Here is a 16,840-nt window from a genome sequence, read left to right as displayed (position 1 = left end):
ACTGTCAAGACAACGATCATCTACCATGTTAAGGTAGACAGAGCCCTGGTCTTTTAACAAAGAAACTATTTAAATGCCAGTCATATATTTCTCATTTTGGCTAAGTACTCTAATTCATGTCAATTATGCCATCCTGGCTTCAAAAAAACAAAACTACTGTAATGGCAGGCACAGAATGCAAAACTGATGCCTGGTACTTATTGGGCATTTAGCCTGGTGTCCTGCACCTGCTAGGAAACTATGACTACCTGTACATGTTTATGTATACAGGCAGTTGCTCCAGTAACAGGAGACACCGGAAGGATGATTAAAGCAGCTGCTTTGGAAGTGAAAACAAACAAGAAATGATAATTGGCTTTCTTATGTGGACTACTGATTTAAGAAAAACGAAGATGCAGAACTTATGAGGGACTCATCCTTCTCTACAAACTTCAGCTCTGTTCCCAACCTCTCTACTTAATGAGTTGCTACACAGTCAACAAACAGGATACACTTCATAAAATGTGAAGAATTCACAGGAAGTGGATGGAAGAGGCTAAAATGGTTCTCAAGCTTTCTTTGAAAAAGGCTGGGTTCTGCTGAACAGAGAAGTGCTTGCCAGGACTTTAAAGCCACAGTGTACACACCACAATCATATTAGAACAAGCACACAAAGAGGGGACAGTACGAGTCACACAAGTCAGCTGAATGATGCTTAAATTCTAGTGCTTAGTCACTATATCAACCCTAAATGCCTCAGAAATGTTCAAAGAATATTAGAAGCCTTTAGATCAAAGTGCATCTTTCTTGCTAGTTTCTTAAGCAGCACTTCCCTCAACAGTCCTCCAAGATGATGAATTTGCAAAACTCTAAATCTAATCACAAAGTCTTATTTTCTGATTTGGTACTTTAAGTTTGGCACAGTCTTAGTAAGATAGACTGGTTTGACTGAAAAACAGGCAAAATTGTCAAATTCAAGGCTTTTCTGTAAGAAAATCCCATTTGACATCATTTGGCAGAAATGGGAAATAAGCAAGCTACTGTAAGATGAAAAGAAACTCACCAAAAAACCAAAAAAAATTAGGTCCAGTTAATTAGTTCCTTTTGTACTCTCCAGCAGTTAGCGATGGACAGGAAGATGTATTTTAGGCAACATGAACAACTAGGGCCTCAATTTATACTTACCCCCTGCACATATACTGGAAGGCTCTGCTGCCAGAATTTCTATACAGGATTTCTTCAAAATCTAAAAGACAGAAGAAAAATATCATGAAGTATCTCAGACTGGTTTCTATAGAAACACAAATCTGAAAGCATGAGAGAGTGCACTTGTTCTCATGTAAATGCTTAACTCAACATTGCACTTTGCATTCATGTCACAATTATGCTATCTTGGCTTTTCACTCCAAGCCAACCAGGCAGGTGTCACTGCTCTGCCACAGCCAGCGATTGCAACGAGTGCTGGCGCTCTCCAATATCTCAGCACAAACCTGCCTTTGCCCCTGGTACAAGTTGTCGTGCAGACTCTGATCTGTAACAACTCAGGTGTGCTCTGAAGGGTTAAGCGAGGCAGGAACACCTCTCTCTCCAAAATTATTCTGGAGCCCAAAACTCCAAATAAAACGTAGCAAGTTTAAGCTAAGCTGTTTATCTCTGCATGCATCCTAAGAATATCTATATAGGCACTTCTCAAGTCCCAGCATAGGGGTTCCAAGTTCTTAAGTTTTTAATCTGATCTACAAGAGCATCCTCAAAGTTGCACTGTGATTTCAAATCAAGATGTATTGTTCTTAAACCAAATTTAAATTCAGCAGTATGCTTTTGTAAGGGTTGGCACTGCCTTTAACCACTTTACGTGTAGACAGTGATTTACACAAACGCTTCAGCGTCAGGCTTGGCAGACTGCGTGCAAGGCACGAGGACCATGCTAGAGTTGGATACTGTTTATTCCCATATAGTGCTAAAACTGCTCAAGTAGTTATTTGCATGAAGCAGCCTTTCCCCGTCTCTGAAGACCAATTCAAATTCTTCACTACACACAGTCAGCAAACTTGTGACAGTGCCCGTGAGCCCCTGTGAGACCAGCAGCAGTGACCGAGAGCTGTGGGTGTTCAGCACTGGGCTGAGCAGCCCCTAGACGAGGTAACTGATCAAAATTTAGGTCAGCTCCAAGAGGCAAGTAAATGTCAGCCAAGCATCATGACTCAAATCCAACATGAAAATTATTTTCCCAACTTTAAATTGAAACATCTGTAAGGAAAGAACAGCAACCAATACAATAAATTCTGTAAGAAAAAGATAATCTTTTTTTTCTCCACAATCATGGCTCTCTGCCTCAAATACCTAATTACAAAAGGTACAGAGCCATGATTTTTTTTTAAAACCTTTAAACAAAAGTTTGAGTTACTCAGAAGTAGGGCTGGTAGAGACTGAAAGAGTACCAAGGTACTGAAGGAACCAGGACCGTCTGAGCTGCTGGCAGCCTGACAAGTGAGGAGAAAGAAGATTTGCAGGAACAAGGTTATACAGGAACTGTCAAGTGGAAAAAAAAAAGAAAGGCAACAGTTGAGAACAGAACTGAGAAGCACTAGAAGAATTAGAAAGACAGAATAAGGAAAATACACAAAAAATAGAGTACTGTAAAAGAACACTCTTCCAAAGTATCTATCTGTATCCATCCATCCATCCATCCATCCATCCATCCCCCGGCAGTCCTCTGCTACCTGCCCTTTACTCATTCCAGGTTCTGCTTCTCTGAAGATACAACATTTTTCTCCCAAAGTGACTGCCCAGGCTAATGAGCAAAACTAAGAGTTGACATCTTTCCAAGTATTTTTTCTTTCCACTGAAAAATGTCTCCTTTAAGAAGAGAATCTTTTTGCATTTTTCCCAATTCCCCCTTAGATTCTGTTCCCCTCTCCCTCAGTATCTCCAAACATTTAAATATTAAATATTCTTCTATTTTAAACACATTTAAATATTCTTCTCCTCATTTCCTTTCAACAATGAAGTGAAATAGAAGTAGGCTGGAGAACAAGTAGGGTTGGAGAACAAATGCATGAAAAACACAATCAGTGCTTGCATTTTTTTAAAAATCAAGTAAAACCTTACATGATTAAGATTGAAATTCATGACTTCTGTTCAGTCATTTGCAAACATTCATGCTGTAAGCCAACTCAGACAGGGGGGGTGTGGAATAGCAGGTGTCTCAATTAGATGATGCAGAGCTCCCTTCCAGTCCAATCCATTTACATGACTATAAAAAGCTGGCCTTAATGGCTTTTTACAGTGCCAACTGCAATATTTATTTTGATTTAGAATAATAATGTCTCCAATGCTCCAAGTACCCACCCTAACAAAGTGAAAATCAGGCAGCAGTAACTACTGCAAAATAATTCCTTTATGTCCCTTCCTCATTATAAAAATACATTCAAAAAGGACTTCAACATATTCATTGTAGAAGATTTCATCAAATCTGTTCTTTTATTTCCCCGAGGAATGCACAGACTTGTGTGGGCTGTAGGTGCACTTCATTCACTGCAGACTGGCTCCCCAGGAAAGCAAAATAACATGCAAGAGTGGTGATGCAATCTCCCAGCTGAGTGCCTGTAAACCTCTCCAAGAGCGTACATGGCAGAACTGACTCCACAGCCTTATTTTCACAGGGAGAACCACAACAGTTCTGGTTTACTTGGTAACTAACTGCCTGCCTCAAGCCAGCTTGCCTTGGCATCCATGCAGAAAAGTATTTGAAGCACGTGCTCATGCTTGGTGAGGAAGCATCCCATTGTCTTTAGCAGCACACACTTAATGACCAAGCTCAGATTCCCAGATCAGTCTCCTGTTGTACTCTATGGGGCTCCAATTATGCTCGAGCTTCACACAAGCTCCTGGGAAGATCTCTTGCTAATATATATGTTGACATGCCAAATGAAAAAATGCAACACATCCTTATCTCTAACAGGACAGAACTGAATTTAGCACTACCTGGGACTAATTTAGCTTTTTGCCAGGCTAATTTGCCAGCTTTTTTGCTTGGCACTAAAGGCCAAGAGCCAGGAGAGGCCCTGCAGGTCACCTGGGCCCTTTTAGAAATAAAGAGAAGAAGGGGAGTGAAATTCTGCAGCTGCTGGAAGCTTCCATTTGGTATTCTGGTCCACAAGCATTCAGACAGATTACTTCACCACAGCAGCTGCAAATTTCTTATAATTTTTTTTCACCAAATTAGGGAATTCTAATTAGCAAATAGAATGCTGAAGTTTAATAGAAGGTTACTGCCTAATCAGTGTTAGTGTGAATGACCTACAGTCTGAGGCTAGGTACTCATTATCAAGCCCTGTTGAATTACTAAATAACAAAGTCTGTTGCCAATTGTAAAACAGTAATTTATTCATGAAGTGTTTCCTGTTCAATAATATCTGCATGAGCTAAGTAAAAGAAATATATTTAAGTCCTTTTAAAAGATGCATTTGGGGGAAGAAAGAAGTAGAAAGCACGAGCATACACCACTAAAAGTAAAAAGAAACACTCTAACGGTTGAGACTGGGGGTTCATATCGTCTGCTTTAGATGGGTAAGCCTGCTACCCAAGCCAGGAGGCTTGAGCTGTTGACTTTCTCTTTGGCCTCTGCAGAAAGCCTGGCTCTGACAGAAGGCAGATTCAGAATATCTATGTAAAGCTCCTGCTCTGAACTGCCCTCTGGAGCTCCATTCCTTAAAGAGCCCAGCCTGTTGCCCCTGGGCAGTGTACACGTAAACTCAGGCTACATGTTCGCAGTATGGCAGACAGCTGACTTAGAAATTTCGTGTACATTACAGGTTTTCCACATTCAGGATGTGTCTAGCAAAGGAAGTAACCTTCATCCTCTCATCCCTCCCCCATTCATGGGGTCTCAGTGTCTCTCCCTGCACCAGGGAATATACAGTTTATCTATTTGCAAGTGAAATTTAAACAGTGAGCTCTGGATGAGTACGTAAAAGCATCACCACGTTTTGCAGAATCACAGACTGGTTTGGGTTGGAAGGGACCTTAAAGCCCATCCAGTCCCACCCCCCTGCCACAGGCAGGGACACCTTCCACTAGCCCAGGTTGCCCAAAGCCCCGTCCAACCTGGCCTTGAACCCTTCCAGGGAGGGGGCAGCCACAGCTTCTCTGGGCAACCTGTGCCAGGGCCTCCCCACCCTCACAGGGAAGAATTTCTTCCTTAGATCTCATCTAAATCTCCCCTCTTCCAGTTTAAACCCATTGCCCCTCATCCTATCCCTACCCCCCTGATCAAGAGTCCCTCCCCCCTTTTCTGTAGCCCCTTTAAGCCCTGGGAGGCCGCTCTAAGGTCTCCCCGGAGCCTTCTCTTCTCCAACTGAACCCCCCCAACTCTCTCAGCCTGTCCTCACAGGGGGGTGCTCCAGCCCCCCGAGCATCTCCGTGGCCTCCTCTGGCCCTGCTTGAGCGGGTCCGTGTCCTTCTGATGTTGGTGCCCCCAGAGCTGGACCCAGCACTGCAGGGGGGTCTGATGAGAGCAGAGCAGAGGGGGAGAATTTTCTCCCTCAACCTGCTGGCCACACTTGCCCAGGACACTGTTGGCTTTCTGGGCTGCGAGCGCATGTTGTTGACTCACAGTCAGTTTTGCATCCACTAACACCCCCAAGTCCTTCTCCTTGGGGCTTCTCTCAATCCACTCATCACCCAGCCTGTGTTTGTGCTTGGGATTGTCCCGACCCGTGGGCAGGACCTTGCACTTGGCCTTGCTGAACTTCACAAGGTTTGCACGTCCCACCTCTTCAGCCTGTCCAGGTCCCTCTGGATGGATCCTTCCCTCCAGCGTATTGGCCGCACCACACAGCTTGGTGTTGTCAGTGAAGTTGCTGAGGGTGCCTCGATCCCACTGTCCATGTCCCCAACAAAGATGTTAAACAGCACCGGTCCCAACCCCAGCCCCTGAGGACACCACTCGTCACTGCTCAACACTTGGGCATCGAGCTGCTGACTGCAATTCTTTGAGTGCGACCACCAAGTGGTCCATCCATCAAATCCCATATGTCTCCAATTTAGAGACAGGGATGTCCTATGGGACAGTGTCAAATGCTTTGCACAAGTCCAGGTAGATGATGTAATCCTGTCATAAGAAAGCCATCAAAATCGTCAGGCACAATTTGCCCTTAGTGAAGCCATGTTGGCTGTCACCAAGCACTTCCATGTGCCCCAACAGAGTTTCCAAGAGGATCCGCTCCATGATCTTGCTGGGCACAGAGGTGAGACTGACTGATCTGTAGTTTTCCAGGTCTTCCTTTTCCCCCCTTTTTAAAAATGGGGGTTATGTTTCCCCTTTTCCAGTCAATAAGAACTTCACCGGACTGCTACGACTTCTCAAACATGATGGATAGTGGCTGAGCCACTTCATCCACCAGTTCCCTCAGGATTTGCAGATGCACCTCATCAGGTCCCATGGATTTGTGCACATCCAGGTTCTTTAGATGGTCTTGAACCTGATCTTCTCCTACAGTGGGTGGTTCTTCATTCTCCCAGAACCCACCTTTGCCTTCTGTGACTTGGACGGTGCAAGCAGCTGGAGCCCTTGCTGGTAAAGACTGAGGCAAAAAGTCATTGAGTACCTCAGCCTTCTCCATATCCCAGGTAACCACACCTCCTGTTTCCTTCCAGAGAGGGCCCACATTTTCCATAGTCTTCCTTTTATCACAGATGTACCTATAGAACCTTTTCTTCTTGCCCTTGATGCCCTCAGCCTGATTTAATTCTCTCAGGGATTTGGCCTTCCTAACCTGATCCCTGGCTGCTCAGACAATTTCTCTGTATTCCTCCCAGGCTCCCCACCCTTGTTTACACCCTGTGTAGGTATTAGAAGCTCACATCAAGTTCTCACAAGTTACCTTGCTACACAGATTCAGCATTGAAGTTTGTCCCAGAAAACATTTGTGTAACAGAAGTATTCAGAGACAGTATATTTCCAAGCTAAAATTTCTTGAGGTGAAGGAGTACATTGAACTGCCATATAAATTCCAGGAGCTGAGGCAAGACCTGAAAAATACTGAGGGTAGGTGGACACCATTGCAAAATGATCTAAAAGGAGCACACAGGAAATTAAACTTAAAAGGATGAATCATTTGCACAATTTATACAGATGGGAGACAGTCCCACAAAGTAGTTCATACTACTTCTTTTCTTATACATCACAACTGCTCCATGAGGCTTCCTGCAGCTCCCTCAGAGAACCCAACACAAGACAAGGGAAGGAGGGAAGAGTCAGGCTGCCTCAGCAGGAATACAGGGCAGTTCACACCAAATCACTGCAGACCAGAACAAACCCAGGTCTTCACATCTCTAGATTGATTTCAAGCACTAATCTCCCCTAGGCTCATAATTTTATCTTTCCTTCCCCTGTTATATCAAGCAGCAGCTAGTAACCTAACTAATGCCCTCTACCCATGGCTGAGCATCTTTGCTACACCAACTCTTACAGGAGAATTGAAAGAAGGTTCCAAATCTCATGGCCCTTTCAACATTAAAATGCTTTCCTGTGAACTCAAATGCTTTGTTTGTTTGATCAAAGACGGAGGTACTTTGCAAGGACAAGAAAAGAAGTATTGGAGGAGCTTATTTTCCATCTAGAACAGGCATCTACAGATTCTTCTTATTCTACAGAGCAATTAATGTCTTTCTTGCCATTTCTTTCACACATCTTGTTTCTACTCAACCCACTGCAATCACTCCACTCAAATGCAAGTGATCAGGTCACAGATTCATTACTGTACAATTACACCTCCTTGTGACCTTCCTTCCCAGGGCTGGTAAATCTTGCACCAGTCAGCTGAAGCAGTTCTTGACTAGGTTCCTGGAGGCTGAAGTCTTCCCATTCTGTTCAGTGTAACTGGAAAGGGAGTCAAAACTGCTGCTGGAATTCATTAAAAACAGCTGCAAAGGGAATGCAGGGCTGAGAAGCAAACTAGGGAGTTTTGTTGTTTTGTTGCTTTCTTAAATGACCTGCAACACCTGACTGTCCAAGAGAATTGAGGCAGTAGTCCCACACTTGGACAGTGCCAGGAAAACCAATAAGCAAGGGGCTGTATTCAATCTACACACGAGAGCACCAGGGAAAATTGAGCCTGCGCTGAGGGAACAGTTTTGCTTGGTACTACATGGTCAGAATAGTGTGTAACCACTGGAAACACAGAAATCTGAGACCCCCCTGGTGAACCTACGCTCCCTAGCTTCAAGTTGTGTATTTCATCTGTGTTTTATCAGCTAAAAAGCCTATACAAAAATGAACAAAACACGTGTCCTTAAAAGGCTTTCCCATCCTTCTTTGTAGCCATGGGAATCAATCTAATTAGAACAGTTATGGGATATGACTGAGCAAAGGGAACAGAAGAATACTGAAAGCTATCTGAAAACATAGTGCTTCCTAGTGAACGCTTGGCACATTTCACACTTACAAGGAAAATGGCACACACATCCTCTCATATATTGCCTTTCCTGCTCAGTCAAGGGAAGCATTGGTCCTAGGTGAGACAATATTAAGCCGCTCACAGTTTTAGAGCTAGAAAGAGGGATCCTCATGAGACGTCCTTATTTGCCAGTAAAGACCATGGAGCCATTTGCACGATCTGTAGGCAAGACATGGGAAAGGAACCAATCTATGCCCCTCCCTCTGTCAGCTGAACTGCTAGCTCTTATCCCAGCCACTCAAGAACGGGCCGGCTCTTATATGCTGCACCCAGCCCTTAGAGGAAATGCCAGGAACTGATCAATCTGAATCGGGAAACCTAGGTCTGGAGGGGAAAAAAATATAGACCATTTGTCAGGAGGCTGAATGTACAAAGCTGAGTTTTGGGGATTTTGGCATACAGAGCAGGATCCCTTCCCCCATTCCAAACAGGTGAGCAGTGCAGCACATCCATCAGGACAGAAAGGATGGTAATCAAGCAGAAAGGCGGAGGTCAAAGAGTGCCCTAATCCTTCATACAGAACATCTCTAACACATCTCTGCTGTCCCAGCCTGTGGCAGCCATTTTATAAACTGTCACCATGTGCCTAGACCATTCAGTCAGTTACTTCCCATCAAGGAGGGAGACATACAAAGATAATATTTGGGCTCAAAGCTTCCTGTATTGTGACCTGTTGATAAACTCTACCTTGAAGTAGCAATATTAGTACAGAGATCAGTTTCTTTGGATCAAATGTTTCAGTGATTTATTAGCAGTCAGCAAGTCCTTGTGAATACAGGAAAACTAAACCTTCAACTGTGCAAGCTATCACAAACAAACACACACACATGCGAACACATGATTAAAAATACTTACAGAGTCTATGATCCCCTGAAGGGCTTCAAAACCATCATTCACTGGAAAGACATGATCTTTGCTGTCGGCAATTCTAGCCAGCTGACAGAGCGGTAAAAGTAAATAAAACAGAAATGCAAAGAATGACATAAATTAGCCAGCAGGCAGCAAATTAAGACTTCTCCAGACTCATCCACTTGCAAGTGAAAAAACCCAAACACTTCAAGTACTCTGTACGGATTGCTAGTGCATTCTAGTCTGTCAAGCATTGAAAAGTTTATCTGTTTAGCCTGATTGATTTTAGAAAGCTCTATACCGGGAATCAGAGATGGCTTCCCTTAACTTTGAAGACAAGACAGAATGTGGCTTTCACCGATGCCCAGAGCCTAATGATCTTTATTGCAAAAACTGCCTCCCACATCTACTGTGCTGGGTAAATCACCCAGCACAGTAAGTCCCCAACCAAAATAGGCCACAGCATCAACATGACAGGCCACTAATGCAGCAAAACACTTCAGCACATCATTTAAACCAGGGAAGTAATCAAAATTAATCAGTATTTTCACATATAGAGAAGACTAATGCAAATCACACCCCATCTGGAGATATAGGCCTGATTCACCTTTGCTGTCAGGACAGAGATTTGGCTATTTCTCCTAGGCTCAACCATTAGAGAGCCAAGAAGAAGAAAGCAGGGAGCTGTAACAGGACATATTTTCCAAGAGGGGGGGAAAAAGAGAGCAGAAGGGCATTTAGAAGCCTACATGGCAAGGAAGAAGGCCGTTCATGAGGTGGTGCTAAGGTAAGGGGAACCAGGACATCACTGGTAAAGAGCTACATGCAGGTTCACTTGTCAATAGCATGCTAAGGGTTAAGGCAAAAATATAAGCCCAATTCAGAAGTAATGAGCTCTCCATGCATCTGCTGGAGCAGAATCAAGTTTTACTGCTGCAAGGCCAACGTTTGTTATAGTAATTCTCTCCCATGGCAGAGGTAACATCAACCCAGCAGGCCTCTCTGGCGTTTCCTGTAGCACTGCAAATTGGAGGCAGCAGACTAGCCACACATTCCTCCCTAAACCCCACTGGCTCCACCTTTCCAGCTCATGTCACTCAGAACTCTCTCTTCTCCAGCAAAACACCAAACTGCCAACCTCCTGGTTTGCATCCAGAGAAATACTCCAGGCAACTTTCCTCTGCCTGCTCCGAGAAGGGCAGTAAAGCAGCTTACTGCTTGTTGGCCAGGATACAGCAGCTTCTGTCAACCAGGATGTTTACAGTTTCCTCAGATCATTCCCCATAGTCCTCCTCCCAGTGCATTCTGGGACTTCAGAGTCATCTAATTCCAGTTAATTTCTTCAGCATCTAAACTACTTCAAGTAGCAGCTGTCTGAGGTCTACTACTTTAGATCTAGTCTCTTTGCCATTTTTATTCCTTCCTTGCTTTTTCTGACTTACTCTATAGGTTACACTAATCTCTGATTTTGATTCAAAGGAGATTGTTCTAAACCAAGTTTTTTTTTACTCCTTTTGAATCAGTTTGAAGCTTTGTTAGAAAGCTGAAAACCTGGAAAAGCTCTATTCGCTAAGTATTTCAGCGCTCCACATAGGGGCTGTACAAGTGGTTCGCTCATGTTACAAAAATATGTCAACCGTTGCACTTGGTGTGAAATGTAATTCATGGACATAGTAACACGATAAATTTAGAAGTCAGACTATCAAATGGGAAAACACTGTAAAACATTAGTGTCACTAATGAAGCTGTTTGCTTTTTACAGCATAGTTTTCCCGTGAAATAATAGCTGGACTGAAACCGAAGTGTTATATGGCAATACCTCGATTTTATGGGAAAAAGAAGTCCCCAGAACCTTCTTCTGCCTACAACTTAAGCCAGACTGATTTGCTGTTCTTCATGTGTCCCTTTCTCTGCTTTTCTCCACCATTAGCAAGAGTCATCATGGCATGCAGAGGGACCATTCCCTGCATACAGTGATTTAGACAGAAAAAGGGGCTTAAACCCAACACCCAGACCAAGACACTTCAGGCAGTCACTTTAGACTGTCAAACAGTCAGCAGAAGGAGAGGAAGATCACTTGAGAAGTCCTGACAAAGTGATTCAGGAGCGTGTGCCTCTTGTTTACCGAGGTACTTGGCAAAGGTACATGTTGAACAGAGCGCCTCATTTACCTGGGTCTCATTGAAGTCTTTCACACCAACACAATATACTGTTGCTCCCAGGTCACGTGACCGATTAGCCTGGAACAAGGAAAGGTAGGGTGAGATGGATGCAGATATGATGGTATACAGGTTTCTGAAAGGTCTTAATCATAAATTTAGTCTTTCTCTATAAAATGGGGGGGGGGGGGGGGGGGGGCTTGTCAAAAACAGCTTTAAAAGCTTTCCTCTCTGATTCTGCAAAAACACATTTTATGTGCTACTAGAGTAGCTATCTGCTTAGTAAAACAAAACCTGAGGTATCTGATGGTTTTTTAAAACTTAATTAGCTCACCTTCCTAGCTACTCCAACTTCCTAACATTAGTCTGTCCAACAGGTGTAAGACCAACTAAATCCATTTTCTTTTCAGCATTTAGGACACATCCCAGTATAATAGTAACCTAAAATGTTTTGATATTTTCTATTTCAGACGTGTGCCAGGACTCGTGACATCCGTAGGTGAAGAGACATTTCATTCCATCTGGTACAAAACTGTATCACTCCCACTGTTTACACAGCATCTCAAACTAATAAATGGATAACATCCCCAGTTCCATTTTGCCAGGCTGTTTCATTGACATGCAGATGAAGCTGCATTTACTATTCAAAAAGCAACTGTTCTAAATGCTCTTGCCTGCCTAAGTATGAATTAAGTCATTTAATCATATTTCATTAGAACAGGAACACCTGACCAAAGACCCATTCCCAGAAAAGATGGTATCAAGTCAGATTACATCAGAAGACTGCAGTAGTTCCAGTTGTTAGATAGCAAAGTGCTTTACAAGAAAAACATCATTCCAGTTTTACACCGAGAAACAAACCCAAACAAATGAAGCAACTCACAGTGTAAGAGCTGAGTTCAGGATCTCCATTCTACTAGCTCACTAACTGTTCCTCCCCAAACCAAAACAAATATAACACTTCTGACCTCTCAACTTGTTCATTCACCTCTAAAAATAAACTTGGTTTTTTTGTGGATTTTTGATTTCAGAAGGGAAGAAAAGGAGATGAACAGTAAGGAGGGAAATTCTAGAGTCCTGACATTTGTTTGTGCTGTAGCAATATTGGGTTTATTCTACAAAACCATTCTTTTTGTTGTTATTGGATTTAAAGCTGCACTTTGGACAGATTAAGAGGAAAAATTCTGCCCATAGCAAATTCATGTAACAATAGCATCTTCCAAGTTTAGGTCATCTTAATTTGACTGACAAGTGAAAATTGGTTCATCTCTTCAGAGATGACTATCAAAAGGAACACTCTACAACAAAAGCTTTCAAGTGCTCAACCTACTGTTTATCTACCATTTTGTACAATACGGTAATTTAATGAGGGTGTTGAGAATACGTGGTTGAATCTTGGAAACATTTGTGGAAATTTTGGATTTGATCATCCAAAAGGCTTTCTGATGTGACAGAAAATTACAGCAACAACAGTCATCCTCTTTCTGCGGTCTTTGAATTTTCTTCTTCCACAAAAAGCAAACTGAAAAGAATCAGGTATTTCCCAGAACAATCCAGTAAATACTGAAACTTTTCAGCTGGGAACCATTCCATCCTCTGGGTTATTTTTTTTTTTTTTTAAACTGCAAATTTAAACCTCCTTCCTCTCCTATGAACTCTCTCAGTTTTGATGAGTCAGAAGCATTGCTGCTGTTAATGTTTATCCTTAAGATTCATGTCTAAAGAGCAAAGGGAAGTTTTGTTACTAGGGAAAAAAGGTTTTCCCTATCTTTTGCCTTCAAAGCAGCAAGCCCAGACATTTCACTGTCTCTCTGGCTAAAAAGGTGTAAGATACTTACCTCCCTCTCAGAGTAGAAAAATAGGTCTTCATGGAGTTCTCCATCTGTCAATGCAATGATGACACTTGCAGTTCTGTAACCTAAATACACAAACTTCTTTAGTCCCTTGGTTTTGAGTTGTATTTGTTAAACTAGTCTAGAAAACATCCTGCTAGTGACCTGTTAGCACACTTAAAAGGACCAGAAACAATGGAGTAAGCCCATGTCCTTACCTCCCTTCAGCCAACCAGTTTTCAGCAGACATGAATTTCTGCACATTTTTTCCACTCGGGCACCTGCCTTCAATACCAGTTTTATACCACACTCCTTTGATGTGCCAATGATTTTTAATTGACAGCCCCTCATAACTATTACAATATTTCAGACCAGTAGATTAGACTGCAGCCATCAAAAAACCAATGCAAAGCATTCCTAGTTTTTTCCTGATTTTATTAATGCTGTCAATTCAAGAAATCCAGAGATTTTTTTCAGCTTGTAATAAAAAGCTCAATTGGGATTTAAGCAGATATTGTAGAAAAACGGCCTAAAATGTTCAACCTTCCTATGTAACATATTTCAGCCGCATAGTTTAACCTTGCAGTCTTCCCCTTGTACTGATTACAGCTTGGGTTTTACAAGTTTGTATTCATTTTCAGGAGTGGCCAAGTAGGATTAACTCATATTTCTGACAATAGACTTGCTACAGATCTGCAGGAGCTCTGTAGGTACATCTTGCACAACCAATGGTATGGCAAGATAAAGGCTAATTATGTCAAGGTGTGTAAATTATCAACCTTTAAATTTCTTCAGCTATCTAGGGCAGTTTCCTGCCATTACGAGTAGCTGTGCCTTTAACAAGCTGTTGCTGAAGAGACAAAAATCCAAATAAGCAATGTCAATTACTGCAGAACAGAGATCCAATGACTAATTTTCTTGGTGCCACTTAGAAATCCCGATTTTAAATAACATGGTAATGATGCAACAAGAAAGTCGAGTGCTTGACAAACAATAAGCAACATGCAGGGTCATTCATGTTGCAGATGCCTGACTCAAGTGCCTAGGCTCTTTCTGTAGGAAATGGAGAAAAGCGAGCACTTCTTGTACAACTTTAGGAGCCCAAATGACCTCTAGAGATGCCTTTCTCTCCACTGAGTACTGCAGGAGCCTTTGGACCTACTGCAGGTGGTATAAACACTCCTTTCAGTGGAGCAAGGACAAACACACAGGACTAATAAAGACAAAATACACAGGCCAACATTCAGACTTGAGGACCCAGTTGCCCACTGCTTCTTGCATATGGTGGCAACCTGTTTATTGCAGTATGTATGCCAGCATGGAAAAGCATTATCAGTCCCAAATCAAATTGTTCTAGTTATCTATTCCATTCTGCTGCAGCCATATTTTACAGGTGAGTCCCAAAGCTGTGCAGACTTAGTCACTACTTCATTTTATTCATGAGTGGCCCTGCAAAACCATTAGGACCGGCTTTGTACTCAAACGCCCGGTCGCCTATCTTTTGGTTTCCAAGAAGCAATGTTTGTAGTTCTACTTCAGGCTTTGCAGTGCAGAAAGTTTTTACATTAATTACAAGGAAAGGACAAACATTTTTGCAATTGTCTGAACTTACTACTGGATTTAATAATTGCTTATTGAAAAAAAAAAACCCCACTTTAACCTAACAGCACCTCTGCTTACATACTCATGTTTCAGAAGGAAGAAGAAATGGTTACCTGAGTCCTCAAAAAAAAAGAACAAGATAAGGTACCAGACAGTTTTGGTAAGGGTAGGCACCTTCAGTCAGCCTGGCTTCTCACTTTTGGCCTGAAACATTCATTCCAGCTCTGGATCCTTAAAGCTCCACCTGTTCTTTTTCTTTTCCAGGAAAAACTACCCTGAGTAACATTGTGTTCCTATAAGAACAGGAGCCACCCCCCACCTTTCCCCCAGTGAAGCTGCATTTCAAATCTATTAGTAATCAGTCAAAAACAAAGAGAAAAAAAATATTCAATGGATCAAGAAAGTCTCTCACCGTGAACATTTTCATAGTAAATCTGTTCACTTGCCTGAAATTAAATCAGAAGATTATTAGCAATAAATGAATAATAATACTTCGTGGGCATCTACACATGCACCAGAAAGAAAGAGAAGATGGCAGTGAGGATGTTATGTTTGCAGTCTGCACTTAACCTCTGCTTTCAGACACACCTGCTTCACAGAACCAGTTTCTTGCCTATGGTTTTGACTGCTTTACTTCAAGGTCTTATCTAAAGCATAACTCAGTCAAATCAACCCTAAGGCAATATTGTAGTCTCCCACTATTCTGCTATCTGAAAATAACATTCACCTTCCTCCTTGAGAAACATCCTAGGTTCATTGATAAATATTTCCCAGCACCTCTACGTCAACTACTCTAATTGCAAATAAACTAATTGCAGAGATATTCTTACACTTCTGCCTCCCACTTGTTCTATGCACATGCATATTCTGCAAGGTAGAAGGGCAAACGCTTCAGTGTACATCAATTCAAAATTTGAAAGTAGGCAACCCTGACATATTTGGCTTATGAATTTCATTTCTGTTCTGAATTTAACTTTGGTTTTTTGGACTTCTCTTGCAAAGTTTAAGTCACCAAACTCTGGGATTTGGTTCTGGAATCCTAGTTAAGAGCCAGCACCTCTGTCAGGTCAATTGAATTTTTGTCGTGTGTTCCCATGCATTTTCAATAAGCAGACAGTTTGACAATCCTCCCAAATGCACATGTAGCACAGAAGTGAGAGGGGGTTTAGGAGTTCAGGTTTAGAGAAACTCCTGAGCTTGTAAAATATACAGAAGGAGAAGATCAGAGCAGGCCATAACTTCTGCACAGCATTATTTGTCCACCAGTGAGAACAGGCGAGGGTCATGGCCTCAACCCCCACCCAACCCTAACAAGCCTACTATAGCACCCGTACAGGACTCCAGACAGCTTTCCACCCTTCTTCAACACAGTTCCATATGGGATTGCAACGCTACAGCCTTCTGCCTTGTTCCTAATCTGAAAAGGCAGCTCCCCCCATTAAAGCTGAAGGCAAAACCAAAGATAAGTAGTAAGGTTTGCAGCTCCCTTGTACCAGCTCCAGCACTGAAGGCATAGGCTTCAGGGTACCTATCGCATAAAAGGGAAATAGCCCCACTTACCTACCAGAGAATTATTAATCAGATGCCTTTGTTTAACATTTCCCGAGGAGCACCCAGTCACGGTTTAGAGGCACTATAGCATGAATCTAGTTACCCTTTCAAATCCTTCATGCATGTATGTGTCGCCACCCGGAAGGACTTTCTGCAGCTCCTCTAGCCCCTGGCGTATCTGCTCCCTGAAATGAATGCAGATGCATTGTTAGATCCAAGATCAAATTTATCAGGAGCTGATATCCAGGTGAAGACATGCATGGCAGAACCGGATAGAGAGAGGGGGTGTGGGGGGTGAAGAGTTAACCCAGTGTTTACACAGGCTAAGGCTATGTTATAGGCTAAGGGAAAGTCTGGGTAGGTGCCTTCCTAAGGAAGTGGAAAACAGAGCAGATGTGCTCCCAGT

The 16,840-nt window shown here is 42.6% G+C and overlaps 1 protein-coding gene across 1 annotated transcript in view; it reads right to left on the bottom strand.

The window, feature by feature from the left end:
* ANTXR1 (ANTXR cell adhesion molecule 1) overlaps positions 1 to 16,840 on the bottom strand; it is a 111,691-nt gene that overhangs the window by 82,094 nt on the left and 12,757 nt on the right. The window contains exons 4-9 of the mRNA XM_074852261.1: positions 16,538 to 16,619; positions 15,296 to 15,329; positions 13,288 to 13,367; positions 11,462 to 11,530; positions 9,297 to 9,377; positions 1,165 to 1,225 (exon numbers count right to left, since the gene is read on the bottom strand). Of these exons, the coding sequence (XP_074708362.1) occupies positions 1,165 to 1,225; positions 9,297 to 9,377; positions 11,462 to 11,530; positions 13,288 to 13,367; positions 15,296 to 15,329; positions 16,538 to 16,619 (407 nt within the window). The remainder of the gene's footprint in view (positions 1 to 1,164; positions 1,226 to 9,296; positions 9,378 to 11,461; positions 11,531 to 13,287; positions 13,368 to 15,295; positions 15,330 to 16,537; positions 16,620 to 16,840) is intronic.

This window comes from Strix uralensis, chromosome 28, assembly GCF_047716275.1.
Source record: "Strix uralensis isolate ZFMK-TIS-50842 chromosome 28, bStrUra1, whole genome shotgun sequence".
Taxonomy (NCBI): Eukaryota; Metazoa; Chordata; class Aves; order Strigiformes; family Strigidae; genus Strix; species Strix uralensis.
Note: the sequence above shows the minus strand (reverse complement) of the source record. Positions and strands in the feature narration are given on the sequence as shown.